This window comes from Phalacrocorax aristotelis, chromosome 1, assembly GCF_949628215.1.
Source record: "Phalacrocorax aristotelis chromosome 1, bGulAri2.1, whole genome shotgun sequence".
NCBI classification, from domain to species: Eukaryota; Metazoa; Chordata; class Aves; order Suliformes; family Phalacrocoracidae; genus Phalacrocorax; species Phalacrocorax aristotelis.
This window is the reverse complement of record NC_134276.1, coordinates 140,428,437-140,455,426: the sequence shown is the minus strand read 5'-3', so window position 1 is coordinate 140,455,426 and position 26,990 is coordinate 140,428,437. Positions and strand designations below refer to the sequence as shown.

At 40.9% G+C, this 26,990-nt stretch overlaps 1 protein-coding gene across 3 annotated transcripts in view; it reads left to right on the top strand.

Annotated features, from left to right (window-relative positions):
• Nucleotides 1-26,990, top strand: part of ATXN10 (ataxin 10) — a 113,154-nt gene that overhangs the window by 21,965 nt on the left and 64,199 nt on the right. For all 3 annotated transcript variants that reach the window (XM_075112488.1, XM_075112496.1, XM_075112505.1), the window contains exons 4-5: nucleotides 9,241-9,337; nucleotides 10,195-10,359. In XM_075112488.1, the coding sequence (XP_074968589.1) occupies nucleotides 9,241-9,337; nucleotides 10,195-10,359 (262 nt within the window). The remainder of the gene's footprint in view (nucleotides 1-9,240; nucleotides 9,338-10,194; nucleotides 10,360-26,990) is intronic.

Genomic DNA, 26,990 nt, shown 5'->3' with positions numbered 1-26,990 from the left:
AGCTGTAAGAATTAGCAGATCAGTGGGCTGCCTTGTTGGGTTCCCTTTTCTAGTTGCTGATACTGCTTTTAGGCAGTGTGTATAGCTGTTTTTTTTTTTCTTGCTCCTGCAATTTGGAGGCTTTCTAGTACAGCCTGCCAAGATGTTGCTGATTTATGACACATGCATAGTGGTTTTATAATGTGGACTGATACCCACTTGGAGCACAAAGGAAATGGGAGTTTGCTGATGTCTATTTAATTAGAATGGTTTCTGGTTACTTTGGTTGAGGCTTGAAATGAACAGTAATGCCTATATTTCTGTGGACCTTTAAGTACAGTGTTCTGTAAGCCCTTTCCTTCCTTCCTTCCTTCCTTCCTTGCTCTTTATTTGCTGGTAAGGTAGGGGACAGTAATGTCAACAAGATTCATAATGAGGCAGGTTTCTAATCTACATAAATATGTGAATCAAAACTTGCAGAAATAGCTGTAGGTTTAAGATGGTCGCCATTGGTTGACTGTAAAGGTGTGCAGGGAGAAAAAAATTCTGTTCTATTACAGATGGAAAATGTGTTGCCTGCCTTTTTCTTTTGCTGTAAAGGCTGTGATGTTTTTATTTTTCTTTGACATTGTCTGCTGAATCGGCAGCTGCACAGGGCAGCTCCCATGTGAGCAGGGCCATCATAATTCTGATGATCTTAACTTGCAGCAGCTACTCAGTGGCTGTTTCTAGCTTCCCTCTACATCAAAGGCAGGAAGAGAAACCAGTTTTTATCTTGTAACCTGCTGCTAGATTTTAGCCGGAAAAGGGCAGGTATCAATAGGGTTTGCCAATTATTTACTGCCTATAATAGGTCCTGTGCTCATTGGCAAAGATGGGCATAGTGCAGGTCATGTGCTTCTTCCCTGTCTTATGGCTGTGGTGGAGAGGAAGGAGGAGAAGAGATGACGGGTAAGTAATTGTAAAGATTATGTATGTTTTTATGGGATATGACTAGATCTAGGTTGTTTTTGTTTTCCTCAGCAGGGGAGTCAGGATCATAAGATCAAGGTGGGAAGAATGGGCCAAGCAAACTTTTTTAATGCAGAGAGCTTCCTGAAGACAGATCATCCTAAATTTAATGTAGGGAGAAGAAGCTTAGCTGTTTTCACATGTACTGAGAGGAAGTGCCTGTACTAAAGAGTCTCCCATGGAGGCCCGAGAGTGCTGTAGTTCTTCCTTCAGGGAGAGTGAAATGGGAAGGGGGTGGAAAAGAACTGGAAGAAGATCCAGGTGAAGAGAATAATGTGAGGTATCTGCTTGTCTTTGGCTAAACTGTTGCCTGTTTGGATCAAAATCCAAGTAGTTACAATTATGTAAAAGTTCACTGTGGTATTCTTACAACCTTTTGATTATCATTGCCGTGACACAACTTCCGGACCCTCCAGGTGCATGAACACTGTTCTGATGGAAAAGTAAGGGGCTATCTGTAACAATGACTTTCCAGACACAAGCTACAAGACTTTCTTTCCATTCTGCAGTGTTCCTTTTGCTAGCAGGTTTGAGTTGGGAGAGAAATGCCTTGTGCCTATGCTTCACTTTTCAGTAAGAATTTTAGGGAATATTGCCAGTATAGAAAGGAAAAGTTATAAGATTTGTAACAGATGACATCAAAGTCTTTATGTTTCTTCCATCCTGTGGACATACATCATGTGTGATACAGAAAGGGCTGTACCAAGGCAATGAAAAGCAGCAAACTGTCTTTATAGGTATATATATATATAAAAAAAAGGTGATGTCCCAAAATGTGGACACTAGAACTGTTGCTCTATATTGATGTGGATATGCAAGTAAAAATACTAAATATAAGTTTACTTGTTTATATCTCTCTATTGCAAAAGAACCATGGTCCTTTATCAGCCAGATACAGAATATAAGTGGTCCAAGGCAGGAAAAAAAAATAAATCTGATATCCTTTCCACAGACATACAGAAAAAGATCATTTAGCTTTTCCGGGGAAAATATAAGCACTTCTGTGGAAATTTTGGGTTAAATGAAACAACATCCACAGTATGCCATCAAAAATAATTGGAGAAATTTGCTCATAATCTTGGTCAGTATTTTACATGTTAAGAATTTTCTTTTTTTTCTCTTTTTTTTTAACCTGTAGAAGGTATCGTGTAGTAGTGTGTCATATGGTTAGATACCACGAATAACACATAGTGGGTGGCCAGTCCTTTTTGTTATTTTTCTTGGTTTCCTGGCATGGTTTAAGTTCAGGTTGAGACTCCCCAGTACTTCAAACTTGCTGATTTTGCTAGAGCAGGGTCTTTAAAGAGACGTTGTCTGTTAGATTTAGGCTCAACTTTTAGGTTGATTCAAGAAAAAAGATTTTACATCCTGCTGCATGCAGGAAGCTTATAAATGCAGTTCCCAAGTCTGCAAGCACTTACACGTGTTTTACTTCACATAGGAGAGTAATCTCAGGCATGTGTGTTTTGCTACTTGTGGAGATGTAACTGGAGTGCCATTTATTTTGCTTTTAGACTTTAATAGATAATTTATTAAAGAAATGAACACACTTATGGTGTTTACTTTCTAAAAATAAAATGATGCAATTAAAATACCAGAAGATAAAGAGAACAGTTCTGTTACTGTATTTAATAAGCATTGATACTGCTGTATGAATCGGAGTCAGTATGAAACTGATCCCATGTCAGGCTGTGGGCTGTCAAACTGACTCTTTTCCTAGTAAATGCACAAATAAATTTTTTTGAATATGTTGTTGTGAGGTCTTATTAGAACTTAATTTGCATCAGAGACTAATTTGATGAGTGGTCTTATGGTTTCTTTCAGCTCCCTTCTAATTCACTTGTAACTCCACATTTTTAATAGCATGGTGAGAGTTTTTCTTGATTTAGAATCAAATTATCCTTTTTAGTAAGAACAAAGTGTTGATATTTTGCCTAGACGTTTATCTTCCAAGGACAGAATGGTTGTCCTGTCACTGCATATAATGTTCTGTTAATATTAGACTTGGTATTTCTGAAGGGAAAGGGGGAAAAAAAATGAAGAGTGTTACTTTCTTTTGGAGGTAGAGGAGATGAGGAGTGGGAACAGAAAGTTATTAAACACAACATTCTTGGTATTCCACAGATGGTAAAAATGGGTTACTAGTCTGCACTGCAGCAAGTGCAGTGTGATCAAGGCAGAAATATAATCGGTAGCTAGACGTTCATTTTATTTACAGAAATAAAATACTAAGCACTATTTTAATAACTTTAAATGACAGAGCCCATGTATGTATTGTAGATTCAATTTGAGTAGTCTAGACAGACTGTTTTCCAAGGAAAATAAATTTTCATCAGTATTTGTGGTATGATTCATGGTGGTGAAGAGGCAAATAACTCTTTTTATGACTGGAAGTTGCTTTAACTTGCAGCCACAAGGAAACAAGTCAATGACCGGATGATAGTGGTGGAAACTAACATTTTATAGTAATAGAAGTCTACACCTTATGCTGAGTTGAAGGTTTTATTTTTCCAGGGATGGCAATATATCACAAAACATTCTCCACTGTTTACAAACAACCAAAGGTGGTCTGTGTAATGGCTCGCAGTCGACAATTTAGGTTTGCAAAGGTCACAGGTAACTTAAAAGGTGTACAGGCTGTTGGGAGGCTGTGATTTGTTTTAAGTAGTTGACACCTTCGTGCATTGCCCCAATGTAAAAGGGGCACACCAGCTATATCTTTCATGCATAGTTAATGGTTAGCAAAGCATTGGAGAGAGATATGCAAGTTTGCTAGCCTTATGTTTGCAGCCTGGCGAGTGGTGTTGTACACCTTCATGTGTCCCTTGGTTGGATTTATTTTATGTATCTATGTAACTCCAGTAAAGGCAAAGGATTGCTCATATAACTATGTGCTGTCTGTCCCAAATAAAAAGAATGGAGATACCTTCTTATGACTGTTGTAAGCCTCTGCAGCTGAGGTCAAGGTTTTTCAAAGTGATTGGTGAGCAAGTTCACAGGCTCCTGTTCTTAACCAGAGAAATTGTAGTAGGAATTTGAAAGGTAAGTCTGATCATCCACCAGGAAAAAACTCATGTTCTGTAAGGAAGATGTAAAAATGTGGGTGAACATAAACATTTAAATAATGTACACTACAGCAAAGTATGTTGCGTAATAACATAATGGTTGTGTGTAGCAATCTAATCAGGAAAGGTACTGGGAGGGAGAAATTGCAGTTAATCTTGTTGATAGAGGCTTACTAGCAACAAACTCATCTAACTTTAGTACTGGAACTTTAATAAATTTTTTTCTAAATATTATCACCTAACCATGTGGAGCAGATGGAAACAGTGTATTGTGTTTTTAAATCATAATGTTTAAAATCTTTGCCCTAATAACTTCAAGGATTTAAGTTTTCATCTAAAGCACAGTCTGCTTCTGCAAATGACACTGTGTGAAATGACTTAGGGTCAGGCCTGTGAAAGGTTCATGTGTGTCCTTCAGACCATCTGGGTAGTACTGCAATATAATTGTTAAATGAAATATGTTAAATGAAAAATGAAACTGAACTAGAGCTTGGTTCAGTTAGCGTGTGATCATAAGAGACTGAAAGGAACAAATGGAGCTGTGATCTCGAAGGTACTGAACTGCTGGAGTGCATTTAAGTCATCCTCATGCAAGGCTATAAAGTGGTATCAGCTGCCTCACCTTTTGCATGGGTGGAATTGAGCAACTCTAAAAGATTGGTTTACATGTAGGCAAACATTTAGGTACCAAAATTTATTAGGAGTAGAGTCAGGGTTTCCCATTGTGCATGTTGCCGTGTTGTATAAAGAGGTTGTTTTTGTAGAACCTAGAAAATTTGCCATAACCCATTGCAGGCTGGTTGTGAAAGCAACGTGTAATCTGAGTATTTGCATTTGCTGAAGAACATCTGATTTTATAGGAACCATTGAAATCTCAATAGGGGGAAAAATTTCTTCAGCTCTAGGGTTGATCTGTGTATCAGAAGTTACATCTTAGTACATGTAATTTCACAGTGGTTGACCATCAGGTTAAAAATAGTCTTGTTGACCACACACAGCGTAATATTTTTTTAAATTAAAATTTAGCTGTGCTGATAGCTACAGGGTTATTTGTTAAAGTCAGTGCTTATAGACACCAGGAGCTAGGGGCTGGATATAAGATGTTAAATCAGTCCAGTGGAAAATATATGCTTTTTTATAATTGTATTTCCCAAATACTAGTTAATGTAGCTGGAAAGAGTGGTTGACAGTAATTTTTAGCGTCACAAAGATCTGTAAGTTTTCAGGGAATAAATGAAATAGTCTTGTCTTCTCTTCTTCCCCGCCCCCCTCCCCCCCTTCAGAAAGCACACAGCTTATTGAATGGATGGCAAAATGGTCTCAGCTGGTATACTGTGCCATGAAGTCTCTCAATCAGCTTCTAGATTTTCTTTCTTATGTTATAAGGACAATGAAATCGTTGGAGAGGAGAAGAGCAGTATCTGTATTCTAAAGTTTTCTAAGGATAGTTTAATCACATGTTGTGGCAGTCAAGTCCAATAGAGTAAAACAAAAAAGAGAAACATGGAAATTGAACGCTAAGAGGAGACTTCCATAGATGGGAATGTAAAGCTTCATTTTTATTGTAGGATTTTCATTTTTTTAACACATGCATACCTTACTGTGAATTAACAGCTCTAGTTCGATTTTTGGGCGGTTTCTTTTTTAAAGCGTAAGTACCAAAGTATAGATTTCCAGTGCTCATATCAAAATTCACTGTAACCTGGTAGCTAGGTGCTAGGCTAGTACATTTCATCTGGAATCATCTTTGGAGAGAAACACTGCATATGAGACGTTTGCATACTCCAGGACCACTAGGTGCACCTGTGGGGTTCTGCGGGAAATGTGTGTTTGCGTTGTTTTAAGCACAACCACACAGATACATACTGCTGTGGTGTGATTCAGAGAACATGCTGTGATGAGCTAGTTGTGGTGCTATAATGACTTTTAATGCCGTTTTCCCCTCTTCCTTGACTTTCCATCTGTGACTGCTTGACTGCTGGGCATGGCACATACAGTCATAGCATAGTTTGGGTTGGAAGGCATCTTTAAAGATATCTAGTCCAACCTGCCTGCTTTGGGCAGGGACATCTTCCACTAAACCAAGTTGCTCAAAGTCCCATCCAACCCAGCCTTGAACACTTCTAATGATGGGGCACCCACAACTTCTCTGGGCAAGCTGTTCCAGTGCCTCGCCACCCTCATCATAAAAAAATTACTTCCTTATATCTAATCTAAACATACCTTCTTCAGTTTAAAACTGTTGCCCCTGTTCTGTCACCACAGGCCCAGGTAAAAAGTCTCCTTCCATCATTTTTATAAGCCCCCTTTATATATTGAAAGTCTGCAATAAGGTCTCTCGGGAGCCTTCTCTTCTCCTGGCCAAACAACCCCAACTCTCTCAGCCTTTCTTCACAGGAGAGGTGTTCCAGCCCTCTGATCATCTTTGTGGCCCTCCTTTGGACCTGCTCTAACAGGTCCATGTCCTTCCTGTGCTGGGGATCCCAAGAGCTGGATGCAGTACTCCAGGAGGGGTCTTACCATAAACGTCTGTCCAGCTTTTTGGTGAAGATCCTGTTGTCCCCACTAGTCAAGTGAATCTCATCAGTTCCCAGCAGATCTGGCTTCTCAAAGGTAGATGGGTGATCATAAAAGCCAAAACATAAGTGTTCGCAGTCCAGTACATGAACCATATTTGTCATATGCGATTGACCTGGCATCACTCTAAGTACTCTGAAATGAGTTATATTTTTTGTAGTATGAATTACATTTTTTTTTAGGGAAAAGGAGTTCAGGCACTGCAGCAGCAGTGCAGCAGTTGCATTGTAGTTGTGACAGAGCAGATGACTTGATTGGAGAGGTTGTGAGGTAGATCCTGTTGTGTGTAATCTGTATTCCTGGCATGACTCAGTTACCTCAGGTGTTTTAGAATCGCATCGTTTTTCTGAATTGCTGAGATTCATCACATGAGTGGGGAAATGTTGCATTATGACGACATAATTTTTTTCTACTTAGTTGTGAATAGATACAGTTGCTTTTGTCTCACAGATCATCTGCTTGCCTATGTATTGATTTGTGTCCTCTCATTAAAAGAAAAATGTTAACCATTACTGGTTAAAAACAAGCACTTACAAATAAGACTTTTTTCCATGGTACACGCACAGAATCATGACCTTTTCCTGGATCCTTTTTGCTTTATCAGGACATCACAATTAAACAAGGACAGTGTTGGTTGCTTTCACAAAAGTTAATACTCCAGTGTGTGATTAAAGGAGAATTTGTAGATATTTATTACCATACTGAAAATGTGCTCATAGCATTTCATCACTGTTTGAGTAAAAATGGCAACTTTTAAAAGATCTCTTAAGTTTTTTTTTTTTCCCTAGTCTATAGTGTTTTTTTGACAGCTTAGTCTCTAATGACCAAAGTGTAATTGATAGTTGAAAAGGGTCAAGCAAATTTCAGGTGAAGATTGGAGTATAATCAACCAACCTCAGGTCTCTTTGAGAGATCTTTCTCATAGTAGAGTAGGTAAGGGGTCCACCAAGAGAAATAATACCCTATTCCTAGGACTTACTGCTTTGTTAGTTTTTTTTCTAGCAGGGAAGTAGTTCCATGAAATGCCTGCTAGAAAAGTAGCATGCCCATGCTTGCTGTCCTTCAGAAAAATTCTCAGTCAACAGAATGCGAACCAGATGGATGGAAGAAGTTGAAGCATAATGATGGACAGAAAATAATAAAAAAGTGCCGAGGTGCAGATATGCAGGGAGAGAGAATAGAGGTCTTAAGAACCAAAGCATAAAGGAGAAGATGATTCAAAATGCATTATGGAGAGGACATAGATACTTTGGGCTTAAAAAAATTATATATTTATATATCTATATGGGAAAAATTACTATTCCCTAAGCCCAAGTGACCTCATTTTAGACTTGCTTTCTTTTTGTTCCTGAGAGGACATATGCCCAGACCTCAGTAGGAAATCTGGCTGCCAGCTGGCACAACACCTTTCAAAGAGACCTAATTTTATATTTTCAGAACCTGGCAATATCAGCCACCTCCATCTGTAATAGGCTGCTGATTGTAATATCTGTTGAACTGCATTTTAACATTTAATTTGAAGTTTCTTTGCCAACTTGTTAGTAAGGGCCAACCTACTGAGAGCTATCAATAGGGCCAAAAAAGTGTTTTAATTTTGTGAGATCTGTGAGTTCATGCTTCTGTTTTTAATGAATTTACATCTTTTGGTGGGCTCTAGGATATTAACTTGTATGATGAAATATCATCTCCCTGTATTTTAAGTCTGTATTGAGAGGAGGCTAGAATAAATCCTTTGTAGTAATAGTAGAAATGTGCTGTATTCAATTCAGTGTTAAAATTTGATGCAAAGTTACTTGGAGTACTGCCTTTAATTTTTCTGGGATAGAAATCAGAAAGTTTTGAGCACATAATCATATTAAATAATGATTTGTCCAGCTAAATAGAAATTAATATGGGCAGTGAGGTAACAGATTCAGTTGTCTTGCTCTGGCTCTACCTGCTGCAATTTTCAAGATGTCTCTGGCCAGCTTGGGGAGGGTGCCTGGGGAGCTCCCTTAGGAGAGACCTCTTGCAGAGGTCACGTGATGACAGGAGGCCTGTTTGCATTAATTTAATACAAGAAAGCCAAAGAGAAGAGGCAAAATTGCCACTGCCATGTGACAGCCATTGGTTCAGCATGGGGCTGCTTCACTTTGTGCTAACTGTAGCTCCAAGCTTGCATTGATTTAAATCTGTCTTAAACCTTGGCAGAGTCAATTAGTTCTTTTAATCACTAGTAATCCATGTTTGGTATTCATGGTTTGGTATTCATGGTTTGGTATTCATGGTTTGGTATTCATGGTTTGGTATTCATGGTTTGGTATTCATGGTTTGGTATTCATGGTTTGGTATTCATGGTTTGGTATTCATGGTTTGGTATTCATGTAAGTCTAACTGAGGAAAAAAATGGATTTGTTTTGGGTATAATTCCAGAGTACTTTGTAAAATTATTTGCATTAGAAGAGAAAACAAATATTTATGTACAGTAGCAGTGAAATATTGCACCCAAAGCTTAACTGAGACGGATTCTGTAGTGGATAGCTGTGAAGTTGAAAAGTTTTGTCATTTATATTAAATTTATCAGTGCTTCTTTGAACTCCTGTTAATCTATCTTCTGGGTTTTTTTCAGCTCTTCGTTGTAGCCTCCAGTTTCTTGGAAACATTGCAGCAGGAAACAGAGATTCCCAGAATAGCATTTGGAAGTGTGCTTTCCCAGATCTCTTCTTGTAAGCATGGATGCGGGTTTTTTTTTTTTATAATGTAATTTCTGTGGTTATATTCAAATCTTTTGTACACCATAGCTGTGCCTCTACTAGCACCATGAAGCTTTGAAAAATAACTTTGGGGAGAATGGGACAGTTGAGACGATATCCTGTAGATGTTTTTTTTGTTAGTCAACCGCAGGGGTCAGGACCTTAGAACAAGCAGGTTTTAAAAACTAACAGTAAATTGATTTTAACAGAAACTGGAAGAAAACTCTATTTCAAATTACGAGCTTCAAACAAAAGCTTTATTTCAGAGGTGCTTTCAGGTAGTTATACCCATTTCCAAGAATGGAGCTTTTTTCTTTATTCACTTTGCTACCATGCAGACCTGTCAATATTTGTGGATCAGATGGAATCTACAAAAGTGACTTCATCTTTGCATCTTCCAATCTTTTTGGTGAGGTTAGGAGAGGGACAAAATATCTTTGTGGAGGTTTGGTGACGTATGTGTAACGAAATATTACATAAACGATTTTGTGCAGACACATGACAATATTGTTGATGTGTGTGGCCACGTTTTCCATAGTGAGCTAGTAACAAAAGCACATTAATTCCATTTGATACTCTTTTTGAGTGTGTTTTTGGAGCCCAGTTAGCTCCAATTTAGCATTAGTTTTGTAAATTGCCTGTAAGTTTGACCTTCAGCTAGGAGCTGGATGTTTTTCATTGCAGACGACTTCTATCCCTCTTAAGGAATGACAAGTCATGATTCTCTAAAAGACAGCGAACACCATCAACTCAATGAGCTGAATGCCACTAGTCTGTTTTTCCAGGGTCAGTTTTAACTTACTCTCTTAACTCCTTATTTTCTCTTGAAGGACATGCCTAACGTACAGCGATGAGAAAATTGTTGCCTACTGTTGTATGGTCCTGTTCACCTGTCTTAGTTCAGAGAAAGTGAGAGAACTATTGGATCCTGGGAACTTGACTGTGGCTCTCTGTGTCCTGAAAGTCTACAAAGACCAGTTGGAGTCTGAGTGGTCGTATGTATCTTTAGATTCTGCTCCCTCTTAATTAGGTGCTTTTCTAGTGTAAATCTCTGCATTAAAATGCCTAAATATGTGACACTGCTAAGTAGTAAATGAAGATCTATTTAGAAGTTAGTAATTTGGTATAGAGATAATTTTCATGATACTTTCACTGACTGTTTTGATTTCTTCTAAAATAAGACTACATTTTTGTTGAGGATATAGACAGGAATTTTAAAATCATGGTCTGTTTTTTAAATGAAACAGGGTCTGGAATGCAAACTAATTTCTACTTGTGTGCTTGTTTGTGGAGATTTTTGCAATAAAGTTAACACAGTATAGTCTTGCAGACTTTGGTTGTTATTGGGGCATGCTAGGAAGACTTGGATGACTAATGCTTATGAGCACTACATAAAACATGGGGGTTTTTCTTTTTCCCTTTTTTTTTTTTGCTTGGACAAATCTGTTGTCTAGTGCAACACGCAATCATTTTTATACCAAAACAGAGAAGATATTTTGTTTGTGAATCTTGCACATCTCATTTTCATACTTCAAAAGCACCTACTCAATGGCTTTATTGCATTGAGCTTTTATATTTTTTGCTAATAGCCATTCTTGTAAATATTGTTGTCAGTTATGCATTTGAGAAATGTTCTGCCTTGCATCAGCAAGGATACACAGTTAATTGTTACATGATGCATTCTAAGGGTGGGAAAAAAGGATGGTGTGTATGTTTTGGTAACATTCTTTTGAAGGTCACGTTTAAATTCAAAATTTAATTAGGAAGAATTGTCACGGTTTACTAGTTATTTGGAAAATCTCTAAACAGAGCTAAGATGGTTGAATGAAAAGCAAATGTCATTTCATAGTTTGGGTTTGTACTGAAAAGATGACTCTAAAATTTTTAAATAACTGGGTCAATTTGCTTAGGACATAAATAGTTTTCAGAAAGCAAACTTAAAGTTTCAGGATCAGGCAACCAGACTTCTGTTTCAAAAATGACAGACTGAGTTTTTAGTTTTGGCATCTGTCAATATAAACACACATGAAAGATTGCTTTTTGGATCATTGATTATCCTTCATTTTCCTTATCTATTAAAGATATGCTGAAATGTATTTTGATAGAGATATGAAAGCCAGGGAGGGGTGGAAGAGGTTGTCATGCTGTTAAATTTATATTTTGATGGTAATTGCACAATAAATGCAGCATCAAAATAAATGCTAAGGTATCCATTTCCCTGATCTTTCTAGTCTGTAGTGCATTCTGCTGACGTTACAATGAAAACGTCTTACTTCCAATACAGATGTTTGATGTGGGTGGGAAGTGGTCTCTCTTCAGAGTAGTCTTGAGAATAAAGAGAGGCAAACTTCTATACAAGACCATGATAAAGGAAAATAGATGGGTAGAAAAGAGTGATCCTAGTTCTGCCACAAGGCGGTTGCAGAATGTTTGCCCTCTGATTCCTCTCAGGATGCTGAGTTCCTCATCTAGTAAATACACAGAAAGCATTGGAAGATCTTCCAGGTGTTAAGAACTAAACACATTTGTTTCTGTTTCATAGTACTTTAGCATTGGCTAGTTAAGTCTCAAAGCTCATTATTGTTTTTCACAACTAAAAGAAAAAGTAATGTTTGTAGTATAAGTTTCTTGGCATTTTATATAGTTGTCTTGAACCCAATTATAAATGGAAATCTGTCAGTAATGTTGGGACAGTTTTCAAGTCAACACACAAAGTGCATTCACAATTGCAAAACCTAAATCAAAAAGTGTATTGCAACAGCACAGTATCAAGCATTGAATAGATATTTAAAGAGCATTACCTTGAAAGTGAAAAATATAATTCCTTGCTAGAAAGAGACTGATTCTTCTTTGTTCTAGTAGCTCTAGAGCCTTTTTGTGATTCATCTTGTACCTATTTCCCCGTTTCTTGATCCTCACTTCATTTGTTCTTTTAATACTCAATTTCTTGTATCTCCCATATGAAGAAACACATTTACTCTCTGGTTCTCCCATGTGTGTATCTGTTCTTAATTTAAGATAATATTTGTCACGGCCAAGGGTAATTTAAATGGAAAACAAAGTTATTTCTTCATATTAGATTTTTTTAAAAAAGTGGTTTCCATCCTGTAACAAACAATTATATTTATACATTAGGATACAAATAGTATCTTCGGTCTACTTGGTGCAGAGGGGGAGGCAAGAAAGTAGCGTTTTCGCATATTTTTGTTTGTTTAAAAAAAAGGTTGGTGTAAGAGGTTTGGTTTTCACATTTTCAGTGGAAATCTAGTGTGTACCCTTCCTTATGCAATACTGATTTAAACAAAGTCTTTTTTTTCTCGTTTTGGTTATTGGTTTTTTGTTCTTTTTTTCTCTCCTCTTCCAGGTAGCCATAGGTCAGTGTGTTACACTAATGCAATGCTTTTATCTTAGACTATACATGCATCTTGTGAACCTGTACTACATGGTGTATTTCTATGTAGTTAAAGGTTTGGAAGAGCCTACAAAGTTAGCAGTCTTGTTTCAAGTAGAACAATCATTGTAAAATCTTCCAATATATTTACTTTTTCTTGCAAGTTACCAAGTGTTTTCTTGTTATCTTGGCAGTATTAACACAGCATGTATTTCATAGACAACACGTTGTTCTTCCTTGCGCTTTAATTACAGTGGATATTCACTGTAATAACTGACTATACTTTCACAAGGTACCTGCAGCTTGTATCTTGGATTCTTGTTTGCATTTTTCTATCATCTTTGTAGAGCACATACTGTAAGAGTGTTTACAAGTACTACACAGGATGTCACACAGCTGAACTTCCCTGTACAAATAGGTCTCTCTTTTTCTTTTTTTTTTTCTAGAATATCAGAACTGGTTTGTTCTGAGGGTAGTCTTGTGTCTGAAAGCTTGTTTCTTTTATTAGCACTAATCCTTCTACTCTAAGATAAATGTGGATGGATGCAGTCATATAAGGTAATGCTGATACTTTCTGTTGCTTGCTTGCTTTTTTTCCCTTTTCCTAGTGTTGAGCAGCAGGAGGCAAGCTAGCCAGCTCTTGTGCTGACTTTCTTGTGTCCTGCCTACTCGAGCAGCTTTCTCTGACAGTTCTTTGAATTTGGGGGAAAGGTCTGCTGATGCCAGCCATGTTGCATCTATTTTCTGTAGGAAACTCTTGTGAACTCTGTCATCAGACAGAGCAGGCAGTGTCCAGAAGTGGCTTCCTAATATGTACTTGGCTGTGAACAGAAAAGCTGAACAGTAAACAGGATTTCTTATTTTTGTGAAAGTAATGCTATTTTTTTAGGCTGATGAAAGCTGAAGATTCTTCTCTTGAATATAGGAACATTTTTTTGACAACAATAAGTGAAAAGCTAAGCTTTGTCCTTGGGTCAGTGTTGTTCCTTACATACATTAATACTGTCTCTTTAGGACAGCTTTTGAAATCGTGTAAGTTTGTGTCTTCCTTATGCCAATATTAGCTATTCTTCCATTAGAGCCTTCTGTTTATAAAACATTTTTGGATATTGAATTAATTGCAGTTTTTTGCAGTTAGGTGTGTGAATGACAGACACAGTCGTTGTTCGGAGGATATGTTTAGAATAAGCTTGGACTCTACTGTATTGCACTTTTGCTTTGGTGTCCATATCATTGCATATAATCTTCCTGGTTTGAACTAATTCTTGGTTCATTACTAAAGCATTTCCCCCTGCTCCCTCTGTTGAGAAACTGTTACTTTCCAATATGGAAGAGTATGCATGAGATGTAATCATGTAAAAGTGCATAAAAAGATTTCTGTCCCTTTTCTTATGAAGTCAAAGCTAAGTTTTGGATGCCTCTCTGGCTGGACTGCAGAAAAAATATTTTGTCAGCAATTCATTGAAAATTTGGAGCTGTACTTCAGCTTTCACTGAAGTACATACCACTAGGATTGCTTAAATGAATTTGCATAGCCGCGGTATTTGCAACAGAGCCAGTACTCTGCTGTAAGGATTTGGGACCCTTGCGCCATGGCTAACAAAGTGCACAGCAACCATTTTTAAGTGGCTGTTACGGCATTGTACAGCTGAGCTGAAATACAAACTATTCTTCAAGGATGTTATGCTCACTGCTGAACTCACAAACAACTGAAATTAAGACGTTCATACTTTTACAGTTTAAAATATTACTTAATTCCTGCCTACCTTCTCTCAGCTGGACCATCTGGTTTTGTATTACACTGAATAAAAAGGGAATGCCACATATGTTTTTTCCTCTTGGCTGGGCTTTCTTGCTGCCAAATGCTGCTTTTAGGTATTAAAAATCTTTCTTTGAATAACTAGGTGAGTTTTGGTTATAGGCAAAACTTTTATTTATTATTTTATTCCCTTTTATTGTGCATTGAAATTTATGACTTAATGTTCCTCTAAGTTAGTATCCAATGAATTCTGCAAATAAACACTTAGGATGCTGAAGTTATTTTTGCAGTTGCTGCCATGAACCATTAGGACAGAGAGAGGACATCCAGGACAAATATTTGGATTTAAGGCCATTGGCTGAATTGTAGCCTCTCCCATGGGATCCTCGCTACTCACTTCAGCTAGCACATGTTGGGTTTTCTACTCTTCACCCAGCACAGGAGTGCAAGCACATCTTTACAATCTCTGTGATTTTGCAGTTCCTCCTCTGTTCATGATCCCATGATCCCATGATATTAAGTCCAGTTTTCCATCTCCAAGCTGGAAAAGTCCTTAGGGAAAGTTCAGGAGGAGCCTCTTTCCAAGTGTGACACCTTTGGCTTCTCCCTCTAGTCTCACAGCAGTTCTTTAGGGAGAAGGCTTTGCCAGAAGAAATCTGAGATGATTTTGAGCAGTTCCTCAGACCTCCTTTTTTCAAAGCAGCAGTTGGTAGTGGACCTTTTGCAATTCCTCTTCTGTCTGCCATAAACTGCTCTCCCAGTTAAACAGAGTGGAGGAGGCATCTTTAAAGGCAGGACACAGTCTTCTGGAATTTTCCTGTCACATTTGCCTACTTCTCGAATCACAAGATGTTTGGCAGAAGACAAGGATCTCCTGTTGGGGAAGAGGGAATGTCTGAAGTGTTGGCCATGCTTCCTGAGAGGGGTGGGTTATGGGAGATAAGGCCTCATTTTAGTGACTTCTAATCTTTAGTGAATCTAATCAGTGATGGAAAGCCAAGCCGTCCACTTTCTAAGCAGTTTTTGAAACAGAGGAGAGATATTTTGCAGATCATCATAGTGAGATTTTGAGACTATAAGCACTGATTTATTTTTAAAACATGCTTGTAGATTGACGGCACAACAAAAATTGCCTCAGAACTTGGAAGAAAGGGACGTAGCAGTGCTGTGATGCACACCTAAATGTATCTTCGTGAGTGATACACTTCTTATTAAGTATTTTCTGTGGCATACTATGAGCTAAGAAATAGTTAATAAATTTAAGAAGGAAGTCAGTTCTATAAGGAGTGCCCTGGTCAAATTTTGTATTCAGTCCTTGTGTGATCATACCTGTTTATTCAGACCAGATGGTCTGAAGGCTTATTTCATTAAGCTTGTGGTTACTTGTAAGCATCTTCCCGCGCTCTGCCGTGTGGCGTGGCAGGGGGCGCTGGGAGGGGCAGGGCCATGGTGGGGGCGGCTGACCCCGACTGGCCAATGGCAGGTTCATTCCATACCATGTGACACCATGACCAGTATATTGAGGGGGGGCAGTGGCAGCGCGGAGGCGGCGTGGCATCGGGTCGGCGGGCGGCGAGCGGCTGCGGCGCGTGCGGTTTGTTCCGGCGGTTCGTTCCCCCTCTCCCCTCCCCCCCTCCCCCGGGGCTTTGTGCCTCTCGTTGTTCTCCTTTACATTGCATTTCTACTGTTGTTGTTTCTTTTAATTTTAATTATTAAACTGTTCTTATCCCAACCCATGAGCGTTACCCTTCTGATTCTCTCCCCCATCTACCGGTGGGGAGTGAGCGAGCGGCTGTGTGGGGCTGAGCTGCCGCTAAACCACGACAGTCTTTTTGGCTCCCAACGTGGGGCTCAAGGGTTGGAGATAACAACAGCTGCTGGTCACAGCACCATGTTGTCCTTTTTGCAGTGGGTGTTAAAAATCGGCGTTGGTTTGTTGAGTCTGCTGTGTTCTGCTGTGATTAGTAATGTTTTGCCTACAAGATTTGTTATACAAACACTCGTTTTCAGCTTTATCTGGTATTTGGGGTTTTTGCTGAAACCGTTACTGTACTTCGGATACCACCTTGTTGAGGCAATTAGCAATTATACCTCCTCCTCTGAGAGATTTTATATGGAGGAAATACAGAATAATACCTTTGCAACTTTGTTCTATGATGTCTGTGCCTTTGTTACAACAACGTTTTTGTATCTTGAACATCCTTGGGTGGTTAAGGTGCACTTATTGTTAGTTTTTGGGCATATTGTTTTGGTTTTGACTAAGCAACTTAAGAGTATCACCCAGAAATCTGCCCCGAGGCTTGATAGTTACGAGTGGCAGGGCATGTGGGATAGCATGGGCAAATACCTAGGGCAGTGGGCACCCCCAGTGTTTTGGAGTTTCACCCCCGAACAAGTGCAGAATCCTAAAAAACTAGTAGAATATTTGGAGAAAGTATGTTGTTACACTGGGAACTCCAGAGAGACACAGATAACTGCAACATGCTGGGGTCTGGCCCATGCATACCGAGCCCTGCTCAACAGTATTCAGTGCCCCCAGGGGGAAGAGAATGTCTCTGGATTGAAATGCAAAGTGACTGGCACTGTAGACAATCCAGCGCTGACAACAGGCACTGCAGCCACTCAAACCCCCACAACAAGTACCGGAGCTGGCTCAGAAAATAAACCCGTACCAGTATCAGTTGCCCCCATACACAAGACGAAATATTGGAAGCGGACATCAACTCGTTTAGAACGGGATGATGAAGAACCAGGGCCATCGCGGGGAGAGGAGGGAGAAGTAATAAATGAAATAGAGACCACCCGATCCCTGTCCTTAAGCGAGTTGCGAGATATGCGAAAAGATTATAGCCGTCGTTCAGGTGAGCACATTGTCACCTGGCTGCTCCGATGCTGGGATAGTGGGGCCAGTAGCCTGGAACTAGAGGGAAAAGAAGCCAAACAATTGGGATCCCTTTCTGGGGAAGGGGGCGTTGACAAAGCAATTGGAAAAAAAACCACAAGCCCTCAGCCTCTGGGGGCGACTCCTGTCTAGAGTGAAGGAAAGGTATCCCTTTAAAGAAGATGTTACATATCGCCCAGGAAAATGGACAACTATGGAGAAAGGCATCCAGTACCTAAGGGAATTAGCTGTGTTTGAGGTGATTTGTGGTGACCTGGACGATCAACGGTCATCCAGAGATCCAGATGAAGCCGAGTGCACACGACCCATGTGGTGGAAGTTTGTACGGAGCGCACCATCTTTGCATGCAAACTCATTGGCAGTGATGTCCTGGAAAGATGACGAGACACCAACGGTGGCAGAGGTGATTGATAGACTCCGGGATTACGACACAAATATCTCTTCCTCGCTCGTCTCTGCTGTGGAGAAACTATCCCAAGAGGTCCAGCAACTCAAAGAAGATCTGTCCTACTCCCCACCTCGACAGAGCAGTGTCTCAGCTGTTAGGAATAAGCGTCCTTTGGCTCAAAGAAGGGGATACACACCACGGGCCACCCTATGGTTCTACCTGCGTGACCACGGAGAGGACATGATGAGGTGGGATGGCAAGCCTACTTCGACCCTACAGGCACGAGTACATGAACTGCAAGGAAGGGCAGTCACTCAGGGAGGCTCTTCCAGGAAAGCTGCTGCTCCAGTTTCAAGCGAGCAAGTCCCCAGACAGAGGAGTAGAAGCGCAGATTTTATTTCTAAGTGTAATAGAGGGACTCCTGATTCACATTTACAGGAAGTGAGTTGTGACTGCCATGATCAGGACTAGAGGGGCCCTGCCTCCAGCCGGGTGGAGGAAAGGGATAACCGGGCTTACTGGACTGTGTGGATCCGATGGCCTGGCACGTCCGACCCACAGGAGTATAAAGCTTTAGTGGACACCGGCGCACAGTGCACCTTAATGCCATCAAACTATATAGGGGCAGAACCCATCAGCATTGCTGGAGTGACAGGGGGATCCCAAGAGCTAACTGTATTGGAGGCCGAAGTGAGCCTAACTGGCAATGAGTGGCAGAAGCACCCCATTGTGACTGGCCCAGAGGCTCCGTGCATCCTTGGCATAGACTACCTCAGGAGAGGGTATTTCAAGGACCCAAAAGGTTACAAGTGGGCTTTTGGTGTAGCTGCCTTGGAGACGGAGGAAACTGAACAGCTGTCTACCTTGCCCGGTCTCTCAAAGGACCCTTCTGTGGTGGGGTTGCTGAAGGTCAAAGAACAACAGGTGCCAATCGCCACCACAACAGTGCACCGGCGGCAATATCGCACCAACAGAGACTCTCTGATCCCCATCCATAAACTCATTCACCAACTGAGGAGCCAAGGAGTCATCAGTAAGACCCACTCACCCTTTAACAGTCCCATATGGCCAGTGCGGAAGTCTAATGGAGAGTGGAGACTAACAGTAGACTACTGTGGCCTGAATGAAGTCACTCCACCGTTGAGTGCTGCTGTGCCAGACATGCTAGAACTTCAATACGAACTGGAGTCAAAGGCAGCCAAGTGGTATGCCACAATTGATATTGCTAATGCATTCTTCTCAATCCCTCTGGCAGCAGAGTGCAGGCCACAGTTTGCTTTCACATGGAGGGGCGTCCAGTACACCTGGAATCGACTGCCCCAGGGGTGGAAACACAGTCCTACCATTTGCCATGGACTGATTCAGACTGTACTGGAACAGGGAGAAGCTCCAGAACACCTTCAATACATTGATGACATCATTGTGTGGGGCAACACAGCGGAAGAAGTTTTTGAGAAAGGAGAGAAAATAGTCCAAATCCTTCTGAAAGCTGGTTTTGCCATAAAACAAAGTAAGGTGAAGGGACCTGCACGAGAAATCCAGTTCTTAGGAATCAAAAGGCAAGATGGTCGTCGTCAGATTCCAATGGATGTGATCAACAAAATAGCAGCCATGTCTCCACCAACTAGCAAAAAGGAAACACAAGCTTTCTTGGGCGTTGTGGGTTTTTGGAGAATGCATATTCCAAATTACAGTCTGATCGTAAGCCCTCTCTATCAAGTGACCTGGAAAAAGAATGATTTCAAATGGGGCCCTGAGCAACGACAAGCCTTTGAACAGATTAAACGAGAAATAGTTCATGCAGTAGCTCTTGGGCCAGTCCGGGCAGGACAAGATGTAAAAAATGTGCTCTACACTGCAGCCGGGGAGAATGGCCCTACCTGGAGCCTCTGGCAGAAAGCACATGGGGAGACCCGGGGTTGACTCCTAGGGTTTTGGAGTCGGGGGTACAGAGGGTCCGGAGCCCGCTATACTCCAACTGAAAAAGAGGTATTGGCAGCATATGAAGGGGTCCGAGCTGCTTCAGAAGTGGTTGGTACTGAAGCACAGTTGCTCCTGGCACCCCGACTGCCAGTGCTGGGCTGGATGTTCAAAGGAAACATTCCCTCTACACACCATGCAACTGATGCTACGTGGAGTAAATGGGTTGCACTGATCACCCAGCGGGCTCGAGTAGGAAACCCCAGTCGCCCAGGAATCTTGGAAGTGATTATGGACTGGCCAGAAGGCAAAGATTTTGGATTATCACCAGAGGAGGAGGTGACACGTGCTGAAGAAGCCCCACTGTATAACAAACTGCCAGAAGATGAGAAGCAATATGCCCTGTTCACTGATGGGTCCTGTCGCCTTGTGGGAAAGCACCGGAGATGGAAGGCTGCTGTATGGAGTCCTACACGACAAGTAGCAGAAACTGCTGAAGGAGAAGGTGAATCGAGCCAGTTTGCAGAGGTAAAGGCCATCCAGTGGCCTTAGACATTGCTGAACGGGAAAAGTGGCCAGTGCTCTATCTCTATACTGACTCCTGGATGGTGGCAAATGCCTTGTGGGGCTGGCTGCAGCAGTGGAAGCAAAGCAACTGGCAGCGCAGAGGCAAACCCATCTGGGCTGTCACATTGTGGCAAGATATTGCTGCCCGGGTAGAGAAACTGGTTGTAAAGGTATGGCATGTGGATGCTCACGTCCCCAAGAGTCGGGCCACTGAAGAACATCGAAACAACCAGCAGGTAGATCAGGCTGCCAAGATTGAAGTGGCTGAGGTGGATCTGGACTGGCAGCATAAGGGTGAACTATTTCTAGCTCGGTGGGCCCATGACACCTCAGGCCATCAAGGGAGAGATGCAACATACAGGTGGGCTCGTGATCGAGGGGTGGACTTGACCATGGATATTATTGCACAGGTTATCCACAAATGTGACACATGCGCTGCAATCAAGCAAGCGAAGCGGGTAAAGCCTCTGTGGTATGGGGGACGATGGCTGAAATATAAATATGGGGAGGCCTGGCAAATTGACTATATCACACTCCCACAGACCCGCCAAGGCAAGCGCCATGTGCTTACAATGGTAGAAACGACGACTGGCTGGCTGGAAACATATCCTGTCCCCCACGCCACTGCCCGGAACACTATCCTGGGTCTTGAGAAGCAAGTCCTGTGGCGACATGGCACCCCAGAGAGGATTGAGTCAGACAACGGGACTCACTTCCGAAATAGCCTCATAGACACCTGGGCCAAAGAGCATGGCATTGAGTGGTTGTATCACATCCCCTATCGCACCAGCCTCTGGGAAAATTGAACAGTACAATGGACTGTTAAAAACTACACTGAGAGCAATGGGGGGTGGAACATTCAAGCACTGGGATACACGTTTAGCAAAAGCCACGTGGTTAGTCAACACGAGGGGATCTGCCAACCGAGCTGGCCCTGCCCAGTCAGAAATCCTACATACTGTGGAAGGGGATAGAGTCCCTGTAGTGCACACAAAAAGTATGCTGGGCAAAACAGTCTGGGTTCTTCCTGCCTCTGGCAAAGGCAAACCCATTCGTGGGATTGCTTTTGCTCGAGGACCTGGGTGCACTTGGTGGGTGATGCGGGAGGATGGAGAAATCCGATGTGTGCCTCAAGGGGACTTGATTTTGGGTGAAAACAGTCAGTGAACTGAATGGCACAATGTGAACTGCTATATAATACTGTGTGTCACCTCTGTGTTGTATCAATGATATCAGAGTACGAGCCTCCCAACCCATGGAAGATCAACTATGAAACAAGCCGTGCAGCAGTGATGGAACGATGACTGACTCGGTATGCAGCAACCCAACGCCACACACCATCTCTCCCACCCTGAAAGACTGATACAACAGATGGAGCCCAGAGTCATGGACTGGGTGAACTCAATGGACATTTTAATGGACATTTTACAGGGAAGGTCCATGAACTAAGGGAATATTGTCTGTGTATTATGTTAAAGGATGGGAAGGGGAGGGGTGGTGGTTGGTATGGTTGTATTGCATCATATGGGACCTGGGCATGGTGTAAATGGTATGGAATAAGGGGTGGAGAATGTGCTGGTTTTGGCTGAGAAGGGGTTAATTCTCCTCACTGTGGGGGTCGGCTACCTTTCCAGCTTCCCGTGCTCTGCCGTGTGGCGTGGCGGGGGGGCTGGGAGGGGCAGGGCCGTGGTGGGGGCGGCTGACCCCGACTGGCCAATGGCAGGTTCATTCCATACCATGTGACACCATGACCAGTATATTGAGGGGGGGCAGTGGCAGCGCGGAGGCGGCGCGGCATCGGGTCGGTGGGCGGCGAGCGGCTGCGGCGCGTGCGGTTTGTTCCGGCGGTTCGTTCCCCCTCTCCCCTCCCCCCCTCCCCCGGGGCTTTGCGCCTCTCGTTGTTCTCCTTTACATTGCATTTCTACTGTTGTTTCTTTTAATTTTAATTATTAAACTGTTCTTATCCCAACCCACGAGCGTTACCCTTCTGATTCTCTCCCTCATCCACCGGTGGGGAGTGAGCGAGCGGCTGTGTGGGGCTGAGCTGCCGCTAAACCACGACAGCATCAGAAATGGTTCTATCTCTGAAATCTGTGAAGTTGCAGAATGTAATTCACACATTTAATAAATAAGCTCTTTATTTAAGAACTGATACCTCCTCTTTTAGAAGCTTGAACCTCTAAACAGCTCCAAGATTTTTTTTAATGTTGCTGCTTTGCCATCTTTAATACTAGATGCTGAGTGGCATTTAAAAATAGTATTAATTACCATATATTAGATAGTGTATTTTTAAACTGCCTCTAAACTTCTAGTCAGTGCAGCTCCTGAACTTGTTTCAGGCTAGCAATCCTGTAATCTTGAATACTAGGAGCTCTTCCGAGGTTGCTGCTACTGGTCTAACTCCCAAGAGCAACGATCTGAGGAGGCAGATTGTGTATCTCCAACTGAGGTTCTTCAAAACATTGCCTGTATACCCCTTTGTTTTGTAGCTTTTGGCTAAAATCTTAGAGCAAGAAGAAACTGGAAGTTTTTGGGACTGAAAGCCGTTGAAATTTACCTGTCTTGTCCTGAATATTTGGATCTGTAGATGGGCTTGTGAAGATTGCCCAGAGCTTGCTGCTCTTAGAAAGTTTCAAGGAGTATGATGTTACAGAATATACTTCAAAGTGTGTATCTTTGCAAAGACACTGGCTCTGCAGAAACAAGTTAGTTTCCTTTCTTCGGTTTGATTTATGGCATACACTAATTAAATGATCCTATCTCGGTGCCTGTTCTTTGCTGTGTCTTCTAGAAAATGTGTTGTTCTTTGCAACGTGCAGCTACTATCTAAGCTACTAGCTTAAGAATTAATACCCCCCGATTTTGGTGAAAAACTTCTTTGCTGCTACAGCCTCGTGCATTAGTGACTGTTCCTGTCCTATCTTTAGTCCTGAGACTTTGTCCTTTAATGCAGGCTCCCCCTTTCAGGGTTTGGTTATGATCCATTGCTTCCAGTTTACTCTGCTCATGGTTACAGTTGTGGGATTAGCATTCCCTCTCAAATACTTCCTTGCACATGGAAAGCTTTTAAGACTCTCAACTTCAGTTCTGTTGCTTCCAGCCTTGTGATCTTTTTTTTTTTTTCCTTTTAGTATTACTTAGTTCCTGTCTGTTTCCTAAGAGCAGAAGATCTGTCTCTTAAACTGTGATCGGTCTTTCTGTATTATGCATCTTTTGTTTCTGTTTCCTCCACCCCTATGATCCATCTTCTGTTTCTGTTCAAAGGAATAAGCATGGTTTTCAAGCCCTTGTGAGACAATAATTTATTTTCTGTGTATTTTCCATATTTCCAATATACCTCTGTAATGGTATGCTGATTTAATTCTTCTGAAGTATTGACATATTAAGTTGAACATATCTTAAACATGTAAGCAAATATACATACTCCATAAGCTAATACTCTTTTTCCAGTGCTGCTTTCCTTCAACAGCTGCTGCCTACCAAAGGATGCTATCTGAGAATTGACATACCCTTCCTTTAGGAAACAAAGCTGGAATTCACTGTTCAGTATCTGGAAGGTATTTCCTACTCACTCTATTTCTAGATGATCACTACCAAGGTCCCCTGTCATATATGCAGTATGCTGAAAAGGCTTGCCAAGCACTGGCCTTTTTTGTTTTTTTGGTTTGTTTGGTTTTTTCCCGTTTCAGTAAAAGTGTTTCCTTAAAAAATGCAGAGAGCTATGCCTTAGGCTCTGGAAAATTGTGGAGCCTTTAAAAAGTCATTCCTCTATGTTTCCCCACACATCCACTCCCTTTCGGGTTTGTATTAATCAAGAGCAGAGAAGTGTGTCACACAGTTTAGAAGCTACTGTATTTAGAAGGGAAACCAGCACAGAATGCCACATGAGATCTATTTTAGAATATTGAACCTGCAAACATATGTGTTTTGTAAAATAATTAGGAAAAAGTAGTACAAAATTACATTATAATTTATCCTAACCGAGACCAATGTGTATTCTAAAAGCTGTTTATTTTAGAAATACTTTGGTGGTTCCATTAGAGATGAGAGTATAGCCTGTGTCATCAGTTTTTCCAAGTGTGTGCATGGGGCAGTGTAGCTACTACGGAAAGAAAAAACAGGTTGTATTTTTGATTCCTGAAGAGCAAGGAACAAAAATCCTCCATTTTAAAATAAGAGGCGTAATATGCCTTTTGGCTTTCAGAAAAACGATATTAAGAGTGTGGTCAGCTGTTTGGCATTGGAAGTAAGATTTTTTTGAACATCCACTTTCTCTTTTTGAAACCGCAGCTCGATGACGACTGTAAAGATTAGGATGTGGGGCTCCCCCTCCCCATTTTTTGCCTTTGGTTATTTTGTCCTGGCTTATGGAAAGAAGTGTGGACAGAAACCAGTGCTCCTGTGGCAAGGAGTCTCGCCCATGGGCACAGATTTAAAGGCAAAGATGGAACTCCTCAATAGAGTGCTTGCTGCTTAATTGGTATGCATGCGGTGCAGAAACCAGAAAATGTTACCTTCTTTTTTTCTTCTTTATTTTTTTCCTTTTTCATTTTGGGCTGGCAACTCTGTCTCTTCTCTCTGACAGTTTAGGGTGTCCCCCACCCCCTTCTTCAACTCTCCAGAAAGTAATTCTTATTTTTAATTCCAGGAATGTTAGAGTTATATTGCAGGTTCCAAGTTCAACTGTGGTTTTAAATAGTACTGACAATTGGAAAAGTTTCCTTAATTGTAGAGATCTGAGTAGCTTCTACTTTCTATTTGCAGTAACAGTGTATTGGCACAGATCTCCCCAGTCTTTCAAAGACCAGCCTCACACATTTATTTATCTTGTCACCTCTTTCTTCTTGTATATTTTGTGGAGAGGGGGGAGCAGGAAGTGATTGTATTGCTAATCATCTTCCAGTACTTTCTTGGTAGCTCTTCAGAAAAAAGTTATTCCAACTTTGCACATAAGTAAAAATAAATCTCTTTTTAGCACCTTTCAGATGTAGCTATCAAATTGAATGAGAGTGCCTTCTGAATCAGAGAAATACTACAGATAATCTGAACTCAGTCTTCTAGACCTGCGAGTTGACTTGGTGGACAGTATCATGGCCTGTAAAGAGGATACATTCATTATGGCTAGTACCTTTCGAAGACGGAATGATGTTCACTGTCATGCTTGATTCAGCTCATGAGAGGAGTACAGTGGTGCTTGATACTTGGAGTTGAGTCTTAAATATGGAAATATGTTTCCTTATTCTTTGGAACGAAAGGTGCTGGACTTTGGGGTGGATTGTCTAGTTTCTAGAGGTCTTTGTGATAGCACGTGGTTTCATTTGTTCTTAAATAGCTTTATGCTTGTAGTTGGTTTTAAAATAGTTTTGATAGGGTGTTTATATTCTTGTGCAAGGATAAAAATACTTCTGCTAAAATATGTTCTGATCCTAAACAGTTCCTCATGAGACATATTGCTTTTTTAGCATCTAAAAAGGCTGGTGATATGGCTTTGAAAGGTTAGCTATCTAAATTTTCCTCCTTTTTTCTTCAAAATTTGGATGATTGGTTACTTTTTTGTTAAACTACAGTAAAAAAGCTATTTCATTCTTACTAAATATTTTGGATAGAGTGGCGTTACTGTAAGATGAAAAATGCTTTTGGTTTTGAGATCAGAAGTTTGATCAAATAGAGAATCGCCATGTCTTCCTCTTCTTTCTTCTAAAATATTTGTGGGGGGTTTCTTCCTCCTTTTCTGAGACTGAGGACACTGTTCTCTAAACTTGCTAATGGGATCAAATCAGCTTAATATGGAGCATGACATTTGATGATAAAGTTGATTGCTTATACCCAGCTTTGATTGGAGCAAGCTTAGCGGTCATTTGGAATATACTGAGTGCAAATGTAGCTTATACCATTTCATCTTGGCTGCTTCTCAAGTTCAATTTGGTACAATGCAGCCCTTGTGCTATTGTAAAGTCTTTGAATGAACATCTCCTCCTGTATTTATCTACTATGTAAGCACTTGATTTTTTTAGGATTTTAGCCAAACAATTTTTTAAAAGTCAAGAAAATTGGCATATTTAACACTGTTCATTTGTTACTGTGTTACGCTTGCATAACAACTTTAATTTTCACCATTTCCTTCACTAAATTACAGTGGTCCTCAGTTTATCCCAGTGGTTCTGCTGTTGGCCTCCAAAGAGATTTTAAATCTCCTACCAAAGCCTTTCTCATGCATCTGAAATGCCATATTCAGTCAGTAACTCAACACTGAATGTCTTTTTTTATTTCAGAATTGTGGATGGTCTTACTTTTCCTCTTCTTCTTCCCTGCCCCAAATGAAAAACAGGAGAGCTGAGGACTAAAGATATTAGGTTTAGTTTGCTGCATCCTTGCGTAACTACCACCAAAATTTTTGGGCATGATAGCAAGAGTTGAAAGTGCTTTATTCCACTACTAATTATTCTGTTATCTCTTGGTGATGCTCTTGTAAAAAATGCTAGTGCTCTATTCTTTATGGTACAGTAATGCATGAAGTGGATAAGGTAAAAGAGAAGCTTAAATACAGAAGCAGAAACTTCTACTTTTGCAATAGTAATCGCTGATGTGCACTTAGTAGCATTAAATCTTTTTCTGATAATTATGGATCACTTTTTAACTACAAGGCAAATAATCAAGGTTTCTTCAAAGTAAACTGTGAAAATTAAGATTTAAATTCAT